Source organism: Strongylocentrotus purpuratus, unplaced genomic scaffold, assembly GCF_000002235.5.
Source record: "Strongylocentrotus purpuratus isolate Spur 01 unplaced genomic scaffold, Spur_5.0 spur5_scaffold_4, whole genome shotgun sequence".
In the NCBI taxonomy this organism is placed as follows: domain Eukaryota; kingdom Metazoa; phylum Echinodermata; class Echinoidea; order Camarodonta; family Strongylocentrotidae; genus Strongylocentrotus; species Strongylocentrotus purpuratus.
In genome coordinates, this window is record NW_022145610.1 from 26417777 (window position 1) to 26435150 (window position 17374).

At 40.2% G+C, this 17374-nt stretch overlaps 1 protein-coding gene across 6 annotated transcripts in view; it reads right to left on the reverse strand.

Annotated features, from left to right (window-relative positions):
- Nucleotides 1-17200, reverse strand: part of LOC100888527 (protein transport protein Sec16A) — a 43377-nt gene extending 26177 nt beyond the window's left edge. For 5 of the 6 annotated variants that reach the window (XM_030998061.1, XM_030998064.1, XM_030998063.1 and 2 more), the window contains exons 1-12: nucleotides 17107-17200; nucleotides 13125-13218; nucleotides 10114-12749; nucleotides 9418-9751; nucleotides 7871-7962; nucleotides 7294-7409; nucleotides 5732-5964; nucleotides 4778-4929; nucleotides 3184-3245; nucleotides 2192-2330; nucleotides 1527-1748; nucleotides 643-740 (exon numbers count right to left, since the gene is read on the reverse strand). In XM_030998061.1, coding sequence (XP_030853921.1) covers nucleotides 643-740; nucleotides 1527-1748; nucleotides 2192-2330; nucleotides 3184-3245; nucleotides 4778-4929; nucleotides 5732-5964; nucleotides 7294-7409; nucleotides 7871-7962; nucleotides 9418-9751; nucleotides 10114-12749; nucleotides 13125-13182 — 4142 coding nt within the window. In that variant the 5' untranslated portion in view covers nucleotides 13183-13218; nucleotides 17107-17200. The remainder of the gene's footprint in view (nucleotides 1-642; nucleotides 741-1526; nucleotides 1749-2191; nucleotides 2331-3183; nucleotides 3246-4777; nucleotides 4930-5731; nucleotides 5965-7293; nucleotides 7410-7870; nucleotides 7963-9417; nucleotides 9752-10113; nucleotides 12750-13124; nucleotides 13219-17106) is intronic. The other variant, XM_030998062.1, reaches the window with a different exon arrangement.
- Between the last annotated feature and the right edge of the window lie 174 nt (nucleotides 17201-17374).

Genomic DNA, 17374 nt, shown 5'->3' on the forward strand with positions numbered 1-17374 from the left:
TTAACTGAAGAGTGATCAAGTAATTTTCAAACTTTGATTACAAGGTGATCCAAGCTGCTCTGGTAGCATTTGCTTCAGCTTTTATTGTTTCAAAGATAAATGGCGAAGGTTGAGGTGTGTTTGGGTCTTAAGTTAGACTTTAAGGGTAAGTTTATGTAGTGTTTGCTCTGAACTTGAAGTTCAAATATTAATAGCGTTTGACATTCATCATAGAGAAAATGTGTACCATCTGCTCACAGCCAGATAGACATTAACTCTAAGCAATATGATGGATGTTAAAGCCACACTGCACTACTTATAGCTTCTTGCGCCCTCTATATAGCAAACCATGCCTAATCGGTGACCGTTGGCCCCCCATGGTCCCCTTTTTCTTATGTTAACTGAGAGCTGATTTGATGAGATATCCTTCCTGGCCAAACTAGTGCAGACAGGCTTTAATGCCACACTGACTCCCACAAGACTTGCACATATCACATAACTTGGACTCGTTTCACAAAGCATTTTTTCAATGACAAATGACAAAAATCAGTGAAAAATCTGCTAATAACCGATCAGAGGCAAGGATTTCAGTAGCCTATAACAAAAACTGTCATTTGTCACTGATGACTTTGTGAACCCCCCCCCCCCCCTCGAGCTCATTACCTTGTCATGACACTGGCATGTGTCCTGTTGTCCATCTTACTGGCTAGGAGAAGTGCGTGACCCCAAAGACCTCTCTTCATGGCCCACTCCAGTGCTTCCTGAAATTACACAAGATATAGAATACAACTGAATATTGTAAACTTAAAAAAGAGACAGAAAAAAGCGATAACAGGACAACAAATGAGAGTCGTTGAGAATAGGAGGGAAGAGGTGGACATATGGAAGTTACGAGTCACACAGGGAGAGCGACAGAAAAGAGAAGAGACAGACAAACAGATAGACAGGCACACAGGCAGACAGACAGACTAACACACATACAGACATAGAAACAGACAGGAAAAACTGACAGACAAAAAGACAGGCAGGTAGACACAAAGAGAAAGAGAGAGAAAGAAAAAAAAAGACTGACAGAGGAGACACATTGGCACGCAGACAGAAAGATAAAAGAACAAAGACAGACACATCTTCCTTTTTTCCATTCCATTTTCAGAAAAGTTTATAATAATACACACATTGACAACATGTCTGATTTAGATAAACTTGTTGACACAGATATTTTCTGTATGATTTATCATTCTCTTTTATAATTGTTTTACAAATAATTTACCAATGTATTCTACAAACACTCTCTACAAATCACCGGTAGAGCATTTCTTTTGCTCTTGCATTATCTTTTTTCCTTGTCTTTTTCCTTTTACAGTGAAACCTGTCTATAGCGACCGCCCAAGGGAAACACAAAAAGTGGTCTTAGTAGACAGGTGGTCTTTGTAGACAGGTTCCTTTGGTACATGTTTCAATGAGAAACCATTTTGAAGGGAAACAAAAATTTGATATTTGTAGACAGGTGGTCACTTAAGCAGGTTTGACTGTATTATGTAACTTACCTTCTTCCTACCAAACAGGAGTAGCTCTCTAAACCTATGAGTCTGCTTTACCGCGTCCTGGGCATCATTAGACTTGGGCAGCAGAGAGAGCACGTCAGATATATCAGCTCCGTCCTGCGTTGCTTCTCCGTCCGCCGTCCCTTCTTCTGAAGACGATGGTTCCCTGCTTGTCATCGGGTGGTCCTTGAGAAGAAGATCTGAAATGTCCGTCTCGACAACGGTCTGAGGGGGGAGAAGAAAACTTAATCTCTTAAAGTGACTCGGTAACATTGCCTCAGATTCTGAAACAAAATCCTGGATTAGCTCATGCTACAATGATAATTATAAACCTTTAGTTCAGTCAGGAATCCCATGACTTTTACAAGTTGATTGCATGTCTGATTATCAAGATATTTATGATTGGATATAGAAATTTCATTTTTCGTTTTCCTAACAGCTTTTATAATACTACAGTGTATTGGGGAAATGAGTAAGGTAAAACCGGTCACTCAGGTTTTTTACTTTGTTGAGGCACTTCATGATCATTTTGAAGGGCAATTTTTTTAGGGCTTCGATATTACACCATATCACAGAAACTGATAACACGTAGGGCCATGCATCTCAGATTTAACATTGTTAAAGGATGCCTTTAAGTTTAGGTTAACATTTTGCAAATCCTAACTTACCCCATTTTGACGACAAAGCAACACAAGCAGGTCCCAGAGTAGGGCTGCCGATTCTTTATCTGAAAGGTCTGTGCTCTTTCTGCACTCCGTGGCTTGGGCGGAAGCAAAATGCAGGACATCATTCTTGTGTGTCTCTCCCCTAGAGAAAATAATTCAATAACAAATTGTTCAGATGCATGTCAGACTATGCGATATAATACTGTTAGTGTGTACTTCTTTCAATGCTTCAAGGCAATACTTTATAAATAGATAATAATAATGATATTGGGCTCTTGTAAAGCGCTCATATCTGTCAAACTTGACACTCCTGGCGCTCTTGATTATTACCCTGGGTTTAGCATGGCTGCCATTACGGCGCTCCAGCATTTCAAGGAATTCATTCCTACCAGGTACCCATTTCCATTACCTGGGTTGAGTGTGGCAAATGTAGACCAATGTCTTGCCAAAGGACATTAGTGCCATGGCCGGACTCGAACTGCGGACCTTGTGATCGACAGTCTAGTGACGTATCCACTCGACCACAACAACTCTACATAGGTAGGTTTAAATGTAGGTTATATACAACTTCCATTGGCCCAATTGTGATGGACTTAAACCCTTTGTATGGAATTGATTGACAGGGCGGTAGTGTTATCCTGATAAGCTTGTATGACCTCATACGAAAAACAAGTTGATACAGAGCAATCAGGATTTACCTGGAAGTCAAGTACTGATGCTAAGTCCATTTCAATTATCTAGAATTTCCCTGCAGATGCACATGAATTTATAAAAAAGTTCATAAGAATAAATCAATGTAAACTACATGAATTACAAAAGGGGGAGAGCAAATCAGGGACCTGTTTCACAAAGCATTTTTTCAATGGCAAATGACAAAAATCAGTGACAAATCTGCTGATAACCAATCAGAAGCAAGGATCTAAGTAGCTTATAACAAAATATGTTGTTTGTCACTGATGACAAGTTTTGTGACATGGGGCCCAGATCTTACTTACTTGATCAACGGACCAGGATAGCCTTTGTATTCTGCAACTTCATCGCAATGCTCAATCATTGTCTATAGAGGAAAGAAAAATGAAACTCACAATTTTATTACATCCATCTAATATGTATGAATGTATCAATACATATTGGTTACTTTCTTGAATGGTTTCTTATACCCCTCTTTCAGTTCATTTCAATTAATTGGTAAATTAATTTTGCACACTTCCTAAAAATATGTCTTTCAACATTCTAAAAAGTGAGCACATATTAGTACGTTGAAGGAAAAGCTTGAAATTAGTCATTATTACGACCACTGAATATATGTGGATTCAAAAGGAGATTATTTTACCCAGAAACACACAACTTGAAAACATTTCACCCCTGCACTATATGCTTACGATGTGGTAGAAAAGAACAATCAGGCCCTTAACCCTTACTGTACTGGGCTATTTTGAGCACCCTCTGACTGGGAGCCCCCCCCCCCCCCCCCCATGATCTCGGCCGTCGAATGTCCGATGAACACGAAAATTTGCATATTTGTAGATATTTACGTAAGGAACAAGATGGTATAATTAGTTTTTTCCTAATATGCAATTTTTTTCGTTATAGCCTAATTAATTATGCAAAATGCTAACTTTATGCATTTTACAGAAAACACTACATATTTGTCTGCAGACTTGTGAAGAATCTTGAAAATGTATTGAATAAATGTTTCCTTCATCTCAAATTCATAAGGTTTCACTATTTTTATGATATTTGAAAATGCATAGGTTAATTTGCATAAATTATGAATACGCAAATTACGCATTCATGAATATCAAATCTGGAACTATATTTAGGGAACTAGAATCATAACAAAAATTGTCAGACTCCACTTTTTGAATGTTGAGACTGGTTATTCATATGAAACTTCTTTTCTAACACAAAATAGTTATTTGATGTCATTAATAATGATAATTTATGCAAATTTGATGCAATTTTCAACTATTTATTTTCTTATGTATTTTATTGTTTTTTATTTCTTATTATATCTATTGTTTTATTTCTAATGTATTCTTATGTTCTAGAATACATCAAGTTACTCTGAGAAACATATAAAAGCAATTTGATATCAATTCATATCTTCACATTTCTGCTTGTACATGAATATATGCAATTATGGCACTTTTTTGAGGACATGCGCATACTAATTGTTATGTAACACCTTACAGGTATATCCGATTTTGACGAAAATGGTATCAAAATGTGCGCAAGACTTGAGGGAAAAAAGTCATGAAATGACAATTCAAAATTCCAAGTGGTTGCGGCGCGATCTCCGAAAAAGTCAAGGGGGGGCCTCCCAGGTCCCCCCCCAGTACAGTAAGGGTTAAAAAAAAAGACGTTATATATTGCCGTTTGGTGCCAAAACATGGGTCGGTTCGTCAGAAATCTTTTTTTTATATTAATTTTTTCCTTCTTTTTTTCCTTCTTTTTTCCCCTCCCTTTTGGGCTGATATTTCTCAGTTTTGAATGCTTAAATACATATTTCTTTTATTCATTAAACATTTTTTTTCTAAAAAACTTGCAAAGGGCAATACACATTCTTTTTTTGTACGCCTAACTGACCTCTAAATTGTGAACCTCCACCAAAGCTGGCATGCCATCAGCTGGCACGTTGGGCAAGACCTTGATGAGCTGACCACCAGGGCTGAACCTGGCTATTACGTGGGGTAGGGGGTGCTTGACCGGAGTACGCCTCTCCGGTGGAGGGGGTGTGACTGAAATGAGAGGGTGGTAGAAGTTAGTGTTGTAACATCATGGATATTTCCAATTACGTTTAACCGCTAGTCAAAACTTTCAGTTAAACGATATATTAAAAAAATAAAAAAAAATTTTAATTAAAAAGAAAAAGAAAATCACAATATTTACAAATAATTTACATACTTAGAAACAAAATCACTGACCAAAAACAGAGACTTTACTGCTGGCATGCATTGAATCAATTATTAGCTTCATAAACAAAGTGAAACTTAGCTATTATTCCAATGCAAGCCTGACAGTAAAGTCTCTGTTTTTGTTCAGTGTTTTTTGTTTCAAATTTTGTACATTATTTGTTAATAATGTGATTTCTTTTTAAACCAGTACCAGTATATTGACTAATTAATTTAACTCCTATCATCCATTTTCAGAGAAAGTGTATGAAAAACTGAATAGTTCTTTATCCTGTATGGAACTTCCATCTTAAGCAACTACCTTTGTGCAGAACAAAAGTCACAATTTTAGGAAGAATCTTTAATAAAATTGAAATTTTGTGGAGACAAATAAATACAAAAATATATGATACACAAGCATTAAAGATGTGATTAAATTCTAATGATTGGATCGTTGTGATTGAATTTTTCTGATGCATCTCCCTATCTACAAGTAAGATTTCATTTTGCAGATATGCTTCATCTCCTAGATCTATCAAATAAAATCCAGAATTCACAATCTAACTTAGACTGAAGTTCTAATCCACATAACGCTTAATCATTATTTTAAGCTTATATAATGAGAATAATATGTGAGTTGATAGCTTACAAGAACTTTGTTGCGGCTCCTCATGCTGCCACGATTGATCTTGATTGTAGTACTGACTGCCGTCATAGGTTGCCCTGTCTGATGCATTCATACCGTCATAGTAGCCCTGATCTCTCCTCCAGCGTGGGTCGGTGGTGTCGTACCCAGAGGAGGAGGAGGGGTAGATGGCGCTCTGATCGGTGCCGTAGTGTTCAGGCGTGCCTCCACCTTGGTGGTGGAAGTCTTCTTTGAAACTGGATGAGTTGTGTGAAGGTAAAGGGGAAGAGGAATCAATTATATTACATTAATATTTATACTGCTTATAAGTATATGCTTGCATGGTGATGTAGATATACAGTAGGTTTGCGGTTGCACCATGTTCGAAACGTCTGAAAGTTTTCCATCTCCGCTGCCTGAGGCGAATCCTAGACATCAAATGGCAGGACCACATTCCAAACAAGGATGTCCTCAAGAAAGGAGGCATGATGAACATCTATGCTGTTCTATCACAACGAAGACTGAGATGGCTTGGTCATGTCAGTCGAGTGGAAGACGGCTGCATCCCAAAAGACATAATGTACAGAAAATTAGTGACCAGGACTAGGGCTGTTGCTGTTGGAAGACCTGTCCTTCGCTTTAAGGATGTGTGCAAGAGGGATATAAAGGCCAGTGAAATCAAGCCCTGCATGGAGACGCATTGTGAAGACGGGTATACAGAGGAGTGATCAGAGGAGAGTAGAACAGTGAGAGGAGAAAAGACAACAAAGACAGCAGCTAGCTACGGCTTCAACAGCACAGCCAGCCACAAATGACTTTTATCTGCAGCAACTGCAACAGGACCTGCCTCTCTAGGATTGGACTGTTCAGTCACAGCAGGAGCTGCACACCAAGAAACTGAACTGACTAGTATAGCGCAATATTCTATTGTCTTTCGAGACAGACAGATGCCGAGGAGGAGACGGTTGCACCATGTTCGAAACGTCTAGCCCCTCCTACTACCCATCCTCTCCAACCAGCGCTATAGTGCTGCTTAGAACTATAAGCTCAAGAAAGATTACCAACAGTCCTTTTCAGGACTACACACACACACTCAAGAAAGAAAGATTACTGACAGTCCTTTTCAGGACTTCCCAATCCCGCCCCCCTTCTCTCTCACATGATGCAACCGTAAACCTACTCTATATATTAATATTACATCCATTTCCCCCTTTCTTATCCCTCCTTTTCTTTCTTCTTCCTTGATCTTAAGTTTGGTGTTACCCACACCAAATAGAATGTCCAAATTCAGACCCTAGCACATAATATCAGTTGTGGTTGTTCTACACAGTACCAATGGGGGTAAAACTAGGAGGATTCAGAAGAAGCAGTACTTCAGAAAACAGTCAAACCTGTATATAGCGACCGCCCAATGGAAACACAAAACATGGTCTTTGTATACAGGTTCCTTTAGTGCATGTTTCAATGAGACACCTTTTTCAAGGGAAACAAAAAATGTGGTTTATGTAGACAGGTGGTCACTAAAGCAGGTTTGACTGTATACAATAGCACAGCTAGGAGGCCTGATTTAAATGGTATAACTTTACCTCTCATTTTGGCTGTCGTCTTTCTTCTCCGTTAGAGATGCGTCTGATACATTGGATGATGCATCTTGTGAGTATGGCTGAGAACCTGACCTGTTCCACTGTTGTTCATAATACTTCTGAAATAACAAAAAAATTAAAAACATGTTTAAAGGAACTAATTTATTCGATAAAGTAACAGTGCAAGAATAATTGAAAGCTAATAGCTAGAATGAAGGATGTTGATACATACAGGACTTTCATTGATTCCTAGTCTTCGAGCGAATTGCCGGCGAATCTTCCCAGTACAACAACAAAAAAGGCAAAACATTTTTCATTGCAATTTTAAATCCATCTAATACTTTCCACAATGAAAAATGAAATAATTTAAATTGTAAACACCATAAAAATCATGATAAAAGAGCCATGTCCTTTGTTCTTGAAAAATTTCCTGTCTGTCTTTGATACCTATAATGATGTAAGAGTCAACTGAGAGAATTATAGAGCAGATATTAAAAACTGCTTGTGCATACAAATTTTATCCATAGTTTCAATTTTCTAAGCATGAATGGAATTGCAAAGTAAGTTAAGCTCAAATTACCTGATAATCCTCATCCTTGTATTGGCTGCTCTGTTTCCTTCTGTAGTATTCATAATAGCGTCTGTCATAAGGACGACCATACTCATCCACACCTGCAAAAACGTGAGCAAGAGAAGAGAAAGTTTGCACTTTATTTATCTTTTAAGTTTTTTTAATCTTTTTTAAGTCATAGTAAAACCATATCTATCAATCACTGTCATGTATTAACACAAAAGTATTAGACATAAAGTATGATTTCTGACTAATTTTACTGTATTTTAAAGCCTATCTGCACTAGTTTGGCCAGGAGGGATAAGACCTCTCTGGTGGTCACTGGCAGGTGGTTATCTCACCAAATCAGCTCTCAATTACCATAAGAAAAAGGGGACCGTGGGGGATCAACGGGTACCACTTATGCGGTGGTCACATCCCGCCGTACTTACAAGTGCGTGCTGTCTACGTGCAAAAATGTGGGCAAAATTTGGGTATCCGTACGTGATGAGTACCACCTCCGTACGGATTTGGGAGCACGCAGGCACACCGTAGCAATTTTAGTGCAGGAGGAACTTTCGCTGCGTTCGGGCTGCGTTCGGGCTACCGATTCACCCCAGTGCGTGTGATGTGCGCGCCCGGTACTGCCAACGAGCGCACAAGGCACTGACTCCGTGCGTCTTTTAAAGGCGCACGTGATAAGTGCATGGTCCGTGCTTACTCGCCACTTCCCCAGTTCAGCTATCCAATGAGCACGCAGAACTCATGTGGACCGTACCGAGTAAGGACTTACAACGAACGTTGTTCGCTCGGATTTATGCAGTATATAGTCTCTTCGGTGGAATGGGCGGCATCTTGAGGCAGCAACAACTGGGACTTCTGGAGAACATTGGAATGTCGTCCTATATATACACCGGGTTCATCGCACGTGCATGCACTTACAACATGCGAGTGAGTAAGGACACCGTACGTGAGCAGCACTTGTAAGTACGGCCTCCGTACGATAATGTGGCAACCGCACGTTGTAAGCACGTTGTAAGCACTTACAACACACTTACCACGTGCGCAACGTGAGATGCACGCAACCGTTCACGGCCAGGCGTGGCGTGCGGGCCACGTACTTACACAGTGCGTGACGCGCGTTGCCGGTACTCCCTCCCTGCCTTTGCCACCCCCTCCCTACGTTTTCAGAAAAACGTGGTGGCCGTGGCCTCCCCAAAAACCGTACGGACTAAAAACACGCACGGTGGGATGTGACCAACGCTTTAGGCATTTTGGCTGTAGAGAGGGCGCAAGTAGTTACAAGTAGTGCAGTGCTGCTTTAAGACACATTCACAACAATGAAGCTGTTAATTGGCCTCGTATGACCAAACCATGGATGAAATTGCATTTTTGTTGTGCTTGTATTTTTATTTTTGATGTTTAAGTGTTCATATAAAATGCTATCACAAATTCTTCCAAAATCAGATTATAGTCGGATTGGGTAGTTTGCGCTGGGCTAAAGGATTAATGCCCTTCTGGTGCCACAATGCATAACTCTCTGAGCCATCTGAGAGGATGATACTAGTTACACATACCTGCGTAATACCTAGGATCTCTCCTACTCCTTTGATACCTCTGGTCATAATCCTGTTCATCTTGCCATCCCTGCCGCGACGTGGGCCTCTCACTCCCCTGCCTCGACTGTGGTCTCTCCCGTACCTGACCTTCAGCCGACCTCTGTGGCGTTCGCTGCATGTGCTGGGCGTACCCCTGGTAGTATTGGTCCTGCCTGGCGTAGCCGCTTTGGCGAGCGTAGGGGCTGCCATACCCGTAGCCCCTGTACCCTGGCCCGTACCCACCGCCCTGGTAGTAGCTACCCTGAGGGTAGGGCTGTCTGCCTGCTGCGGTGGGGTACCACTGGCCTCCCTGCTGTGTAAGGTACAGGAAAGAGAAAATACATAATTCTCATGGTCAACTGAAAGAATATAGGCCAGACATTAAGCTTGGGTTGGTTTTGAAATTATGGTTAACGTCCAATAAAAACAGTACTTAATCCGAGTACATGATAATGTGATAATGCATGTTTCACCAACAATGCTTTTCATTTTGCCAGGTTGCTGCAGAAAAATGACATGAAATATCTAATTATCATTTTATAACTTCGGTCATACACATAATTTTTCCTTTTTTCAACAGGTTGAGCAGATAATTCATTTTGAAACAGCCTAGATGCTGTTCATAGTTTGATATCTTCAATGAACAAACACAATTTGATCAAATATCAATCTTACCCCAGGCGGGTATTGGTTGTAACCAGGCTGCTGACTTTGGGGTCCTTGTGGTTGTTGTTGCTGTTGTAGTGGCATTTGCTGCTGCTGGTGTTGATAGTCTTGTTGTAATGGCTGTTGAGGTTGCACTGCAGTTACACCCTGTTGCCCAGGAACAACATTTTGTTGTTGCAAAGGTGGTGGGTTGTTCATATTTGTTTGCTGTGGCTGGTTTGGCATGTTACCACTAAGCTGTTGTGGTTGCTGCAGGGGAGTACTGGCAACACCAAATCCCTGAGGTGGAACTGCAGGATTGGTTGGTTGTATTCCTTGCACTGACATTGCTGGCTGTGCTTGACTCATTTGTGGCTGAACAACATTTTGTTGCTGAGCAGTTGGCTGAACGGGATTAGGTTGTGTCAAGGCGACAGGTTGGACGTAGGCAACAGGATTTTGGCTTGGGTTTGGGTTAAGGTTTGGGTTTAGCATTTGTGGCTGTTGTTGGCCTATATGGACACCTTGAACATTGCTCATTGGGGGCACGACTGATGTTGACGGGTTAGGCACAGTCTTGCTCATATCCAGTTGGGAAACACTCTGGGTTACCTGTTGCACATGAGTTGGTGCTGATGTTGTTGCCTTTGGTTGGCTACCGTTGCTAACTGGAGGTTGTGGAGCAGGGTTGTTAGTTCCTGCAAGTAGTGAAGCAGCAACTGATGGTACTGGTGGCACACTCACAGAGGCAACAGAGTGAGCAAGCTGTCTTGGAGTTGACAGCGATGGTGATGATAAGGTACTAGGTCCTAATGGATTCATATTGGTTGATATATTCAGAGCAGGAGCCAAAAGAATGTTCCCTGGAAGAGCAGGGACTTCTGTTTGCCATAAGGGTGGGGAAGGGTTCACAGAGATATCTCTATGACCATGATGACCGCGCACTTGTCGAAAAGCACTTGGATGAGAGCCTGATGAGAGCGAGTCTGAGCGTTTCTTTCCAGAATCCTCTGGCTCTGATGATTTACTTGTTTCAAGGGATGAGTGGTTTGAGAGAGAAGATGGATTTGAGGGTGAAGTCAGGTCTGACTGGTTAGGATTTACAGGTGGTTGTTGGTGTGGTTGTTGATAAGGTTGCTGGTGTGTCTGTTGGTGTTGCTGTGGTAAGGGCTGTGTGGGGACAATGGGATCATCAGTTTGACTGGCATTTGGATCCTGGGTAGAAGGTGGCCCAGAATTTGTTGCAGATACAGCGGTATTCTCAGGTCCATCAACTCTGCTTGGAAGATCACCACCATCACTCCTCAGAGAGGATAGTGGTGATTCTTCTTGAGATACTGGAGGTGGTAGTGGTTTCACAAACGACTCTGCATCCTGTTGACTGGACTGCGCTGACAGCGAAGACACAGGCACCGAGTGACAGGCATCCAACTGATGGACCACTTCTGCACTCTCAGAAGGGTTCAACACCAATGAGTGAGCTGGAGATTCTTCACGTTGGACAGGCTCAATGTCAGAGTTTGGCACAGAATTGCTTTCATTTGGACTTTGGTTATATGGCTCTGACTGGAGTCCCTCAAAATTGCTGTTATCAGTCACAGCACTACCACAATCATGGGGAGAACCAAAGGTGCTGCTTAGAGGGGCAACACTTTGACTGTCTTGATTCAATATGGATGACTCTGTGGTCCTGTCCTGTATTTCTCCTGGACTGGCCATGTTTCTTTCGGAAGTCTGATCATAGCCGGATGTAGGTATGTGACTGCTACCTAGTGGAGAAGGTTGGAATGGCTCACTGTTTGAGTTTGTTTGATAAATTTCTGATTTTGCACTTTCTTGTAAATGCCCTCGTTCATTTGTCTGTGATTGACTATTGGGATCAGGTGCACTTGTATCAGGGCTAGTCCTTTCACTCACATTCGCGCTGATCTGTGCACTTCCTTTATCGCTTGAAATCACAAAGTCTGATCCATCATCATTGAAAAATGCACCAAATCCTGAGTTTCCTGAGGTATCTTCCTGCTCAAAATTCTGTGTGGGATTTTCAGAATGGCCACCTTCTTGATGGTTGTTCGTCGAAGGATGCATATCTGTTCCATAACCATATCCAGGATGTGCGAATTGATCTGACGGATAGCTATCATTCGCTTGTTGTCCAGTATGGTTGCCTTGGTTTTGCCAGTGTCCATCCTGTCCTTCAGCTTGGCTTACTGAAGTAGAAAGTCCATAGTCAGGATCAGAAGGTGCTTGCCATCCTTGTTGATAGGGCATCTGTCCATGATCACCCTCAGGATTCAGTGTCTGCTGCTGTTGCTGCTGCTGGGGTGTGCTTTCCCCGAAGTCATTCGGGTTGACCTGCTGCTGGCCGTAGTCGTTCTGCTGCTGCTGCTGCTGAAACCCGTCTTGAGAGAAAGGTTGCTGGTGCTGATATGCATTTCCTCCACTGTAAGGGTTGAAGATTTCGGGCTCCTGACCGGCTGCAGCCTTCGGGAACTCTGCAGGGTTGTAAAACTGGGGAGCCTGCTGAGGTTGATACTGTTGTTGGTGCTGTAGGTCTTGGGGGATTCCCCCTGGAGCAGAGGTCTGGTCCTGAGGTGGAAAGTCCCACTGATTCATGTTGGGTTGATTGTGGTCAAAGAAGCCAGGACTGTTTCCATCAGCAGAGCCTGTCATCAACAAAATGAGAATAAGATTCAATAGAAAATCATATTTCACAATAATATTCACACAATTTTATAAATCACTTTTTAACACATCAGAAACAATTTCAATTCCATATTATGCATTTACAACTTAGGTGAATTAGTGTAATAATGGCTTAAATGTAGATTCTCATAGGGTTTAAATATATGTATCATAATAATGCTAAAATGACTTTTTTTTTTTATAGCACATAACATACATGTAACATAACTTAAATATCAGTTAATTTTCCAATTTTCCTTTTGATCATGAATTAAGTATTTGAAAAAAATAAAAATCCCAGAAAAGACATCAATAGCAAATATCTACCGGTATAACAAAAAAGTGTAAAATCTTACCATTGTTGAAATAAGCTGACGTTCCATTGGGATTCCCAGACCCTTCATTTGCTGACATGATCTAAGGAACCTCCTACAATGTAGACAAGGATTTCTGCATAGGAAAAATTCAAATACATAGGCAAGATTAAGTGACACTAATTGATGTACACGTAGGTCTAGGGTCGTACAACACTTGCTCCTGCGACAGTTGCTCTGTGTCAATTCCCTACACTAAATTTTTTTTTATCTCCAACCCTGGGCCCAACACTATACCTATCTCTAGTCCTAGCCCTAAACCTAAACTAAACCAAATTGCAACCCTAACCCTATTCCTTTGAAGAACATGAAATAAAGCCCAGAACATTTGTTGCAGGAGAAAATGTCAGATCAATACAATTCAAAATTTGTTCTCTAATTTATAGCAAGTATTTTCCTTTCTATGTCTCATCTTTATTTCAAATACCGGTATTTTTTCATTTTTCAGTTGTGCAGTCATTTGGATCTTTGAGCATCCAAGTACTATTTTGAGAATATCAACCTTGAAATCTAGACAAAGTTATGGTAAATCAGACAAAATATAACCGGAGAAGAAACAACTTTCCATACACATGCATATAAAAGAAAACAGGAAATCACCTTAATTATTGGGTTCACATTTACGATGTATCAATGTTTAAAATTTAGTCCTGAATTAAAATCAAAGCCCTTGAATATAACTTCTGATCCATTAACATACATGTATTGCTCTGTGGAGACACTTTGCATGCATTAATCGTACAGATGTTCAACAAGTGGTCACATGACCACCTTGCTTTAATGACACGTCAGTCTTCACTGTGAAATGTAAATATCAGAAGTGAAGTACCATCCACAGGCACATTCATCATACATGTATATCTACCCATCTGGGTTAAACAGAGGAATGAGTTCTGGTACAGTTGAGAAGAAAACAAATGTGACCTTTCTCAAAAATGCCACTTTAGAAGAACACCATAGTAGAAAAACAAGAAATGTCTGATGAAAAGGTTTGCTCTTCAAATGCCAACATATTCGAAATTTGACGAGAAATTGCAGAAAAACTTTGGACCAAACACTCATGAAACATATGTGGGAACAATTTTTATTATCATTATTATTATAAATGTCTAATTTCTGTGTTGAATAGGGACATGTGCTCATTGCGCCGTACCGGTTCTCTAGAATTAGATGGATGTACATAATGTAACCTAATCTGCCATATTGACATTACAGGGCATTCATCGTAACAGCTGTCCTACTTCTCAGACTCACCCACTGAAATCTGTGCAATCATACAATGTAGGTACCCACTTCTTGGTAAATAACTAATTTGATGAAGGAAATTACCAACTTATGATAGTGATTTGAGAACTTGGAGCAGAACAATCATCAAAACATATGTTGTCTGTAGGGGTTCCTCAACATTTCTGGAAGTATGGTAGACAAATATGGTTTCTTTGAAAATATACTGGTACATTCTGATGCATTCACATACGGTAGCTGAGTCTTGTTAAAAAAATTCACATTTCAAATTTTGTAGTTAGTACATGCACATGTCTATAAAAGGGGAAATAAGATTCCAGATTACTTTCAATACAATATGGTATATAATATACAAGTCCAAAGAGAAACTCAGATCTGTGAAGTTTGAGAAAAATCTGATCAAGGATAACAAAGTTATGAACTTCTAAAGATGTAATCAATACAGATTGGCAACTCTATGATTAGCAATATAACGCCCGGCTGGGATGCTCCCCAGGGAGTGGAGATTGTGCACACAGTGTGTGCGGGCAAGCACTGAATCCAATGACCGGGGTAATAGTATATTTGTAAAGCGCTTAGAGACATTTTTATTAAGCGCTATATAAAAATTAAATATTATTATTATCTGCTTTCCATTATTAGTTGTTTATTATTGATCAACCATCTCTCATATCAGAGACCTAGCTTACATTTAGCAACACCACATTTGTGTTAAAAACAAAACAATTGTAAATGTAGTTGGTAAAAAAAGGGTACTTTGGCCTTTTTTTTTGGCATTGTAAATAGTCAGCTTTCACTTGAGCTGAGGAAATCCCTTGACAGCAAGTATAAACAAAGGAATGCAGTATTCTTAAATACTGGGATATTCTCTAGGCTCACAATTTGGAGCAAATTCTGCTTTCATACGCCATTGTAAAGCCCTTGGATAAAGGCTTTGAACAGATGTACAGATTCCGCCTCAAAACAACCTGCTCCTCCAGAGTCCTTTGCATAGGGAATAATGAGGGGTGCATGTTGTCTTCTCAGCCTCAAACATAGCCTGCAAGCAGCTACACTGTAGGACAGTACAGTGGCCAACCTACTTAGTTCCCTATGGACACAGACAGAAGCCGCTTGCTTGATTGGCTTTGCCAGAGGGCAGAGACTTGATCATTTGTCACTGAGCAAATTAGCAAACAAAACTAAAAAGAGTCTCTGATAAAGGAAATGATACCCATCTACCTCAAATCTGGGTCTCAGGCTTACATGTACATGCTCAATTAAAGTTGAGTTTGATAGTTGATACAGACTAGAGCTACTACTAAATTTAATTAGCTTCCCCTCAGAGTCTGACAGAATTTTCAATTGAGTCTACAAGTCATTGATGTCTTTCAAAATTAAATGCAGTAGTTGACTCTTTACCATACATTGTAATGGCAATATTTCCTGATATCAGAGTCTTTGTAACACAGAAATTATTTAGACATATATAGGAAACCATCATTTGCTTCGTACAGAATGGCCAAAGTGCTCATGTCTGTGTAGTGCGTAGCACCCTTCTCTGCGCAAACGCTTATCTGTGCAATTCGAACAAAACAAAACATGCAGTGAACTCAAAATCTTCCTATCTATTTTAGCTATGCGTGTTTGTGCAACACAAATCAAAAACAAACAAGCAAACAACTAAAAATTGATGAGAAGAGACTTACTTACATGTAAGTAATTTTTATTCTCAAGCCTTGAAATACCATCTTTCAAGCAAAAAATTCTGAACTACATGTACTGTAAAGTGAATGAGTGCGCAGACATGAGAATCTTTATTTTTGCAATGTCTATGACACCACCGCCTTTTCTTCTTCTTCTTTTTCAATGGTCTACAGGCCATGTGTATTTTCTTGTGAAAATGACACTGTCCTTACTCAAATTTTGATGAGATTTTCGGCCCACTTACTATGAGATCAAGCATTGGATGGTCCCTGTCAATTTGAAGGGATAGGTGAGGAAGCACGATAGCTCAGTCGGTACAGCAGTGGTCTCGTAATCCGGTGACCCGGTAAGGCATTAATCCTCATTACCAGGCCCCTCGGAGAAGACCTAGCTAAAGCCGTCGGCCGTCTGGTTGCTTACTATTTATGCTTTCTTAGCAGCCACGTAAAATTACAACCACCAAGGTGCACAGACACAGCCTGGGATCCCCTGGGCTCCCCATCCAATAATAATATCCATTTACTTTTTTAGCACTTCATCACGATCAAGTCACACACACCACCTTCACCTTCACCTTGGTCTCCTTTTTCCCATCCAAAAAGGCCACGCCGAAGGCTCTACAAAGTACAAACATGATCATATGATGTGCATGAAAAAAAACGAGTGGTCCCCAAAATCACGATAAAGATCTATTTTCTAAATAACCTATCCAACAAAATGGTGAAAACATAGTCAGTGTACAGCAATATTATAGGCTTTGTGGGGAATCGGATGTAGTGCTAGTGGCCAGTGCACACACGAAAAAAACCGGCGAAAATCACACGCTTAAAAAATTGACTTTTTACGTTCAACTCAGTTACAGAACAGCGAATGCAGCCTCTCAAAACAGACACGTAAATCACGATATCACAAACATTCATCACATAAATCAATTCGGTTTATTAATCAAGACATTATTAACAAGTTTCTATCCGTGTATTTGATTTCAAAGAATCAAGGAAAATGAGAAATTTAAGGTAATAAAATTACTTACGACAATCTGTTAGCAAATCTCGACTGCTACGTGTCTTTAGCTAATGCATTGAGCTTACGTACGGCCTGGCCTTACGCACGGAACATTTCTGAAAATTAGCCTCAACACTAAAATGTATTACAGTTTTTTCTATAATATTTTTTTGCACTACCCCCTTTAAGTGACTTTTGATCAATATTAATGTATAAAATACAGTATAAAACTATTTTCATGGTTCACCCGTAATCTTATTATCATTTTTACATTGTTTATTATCGAAAAAATAGTT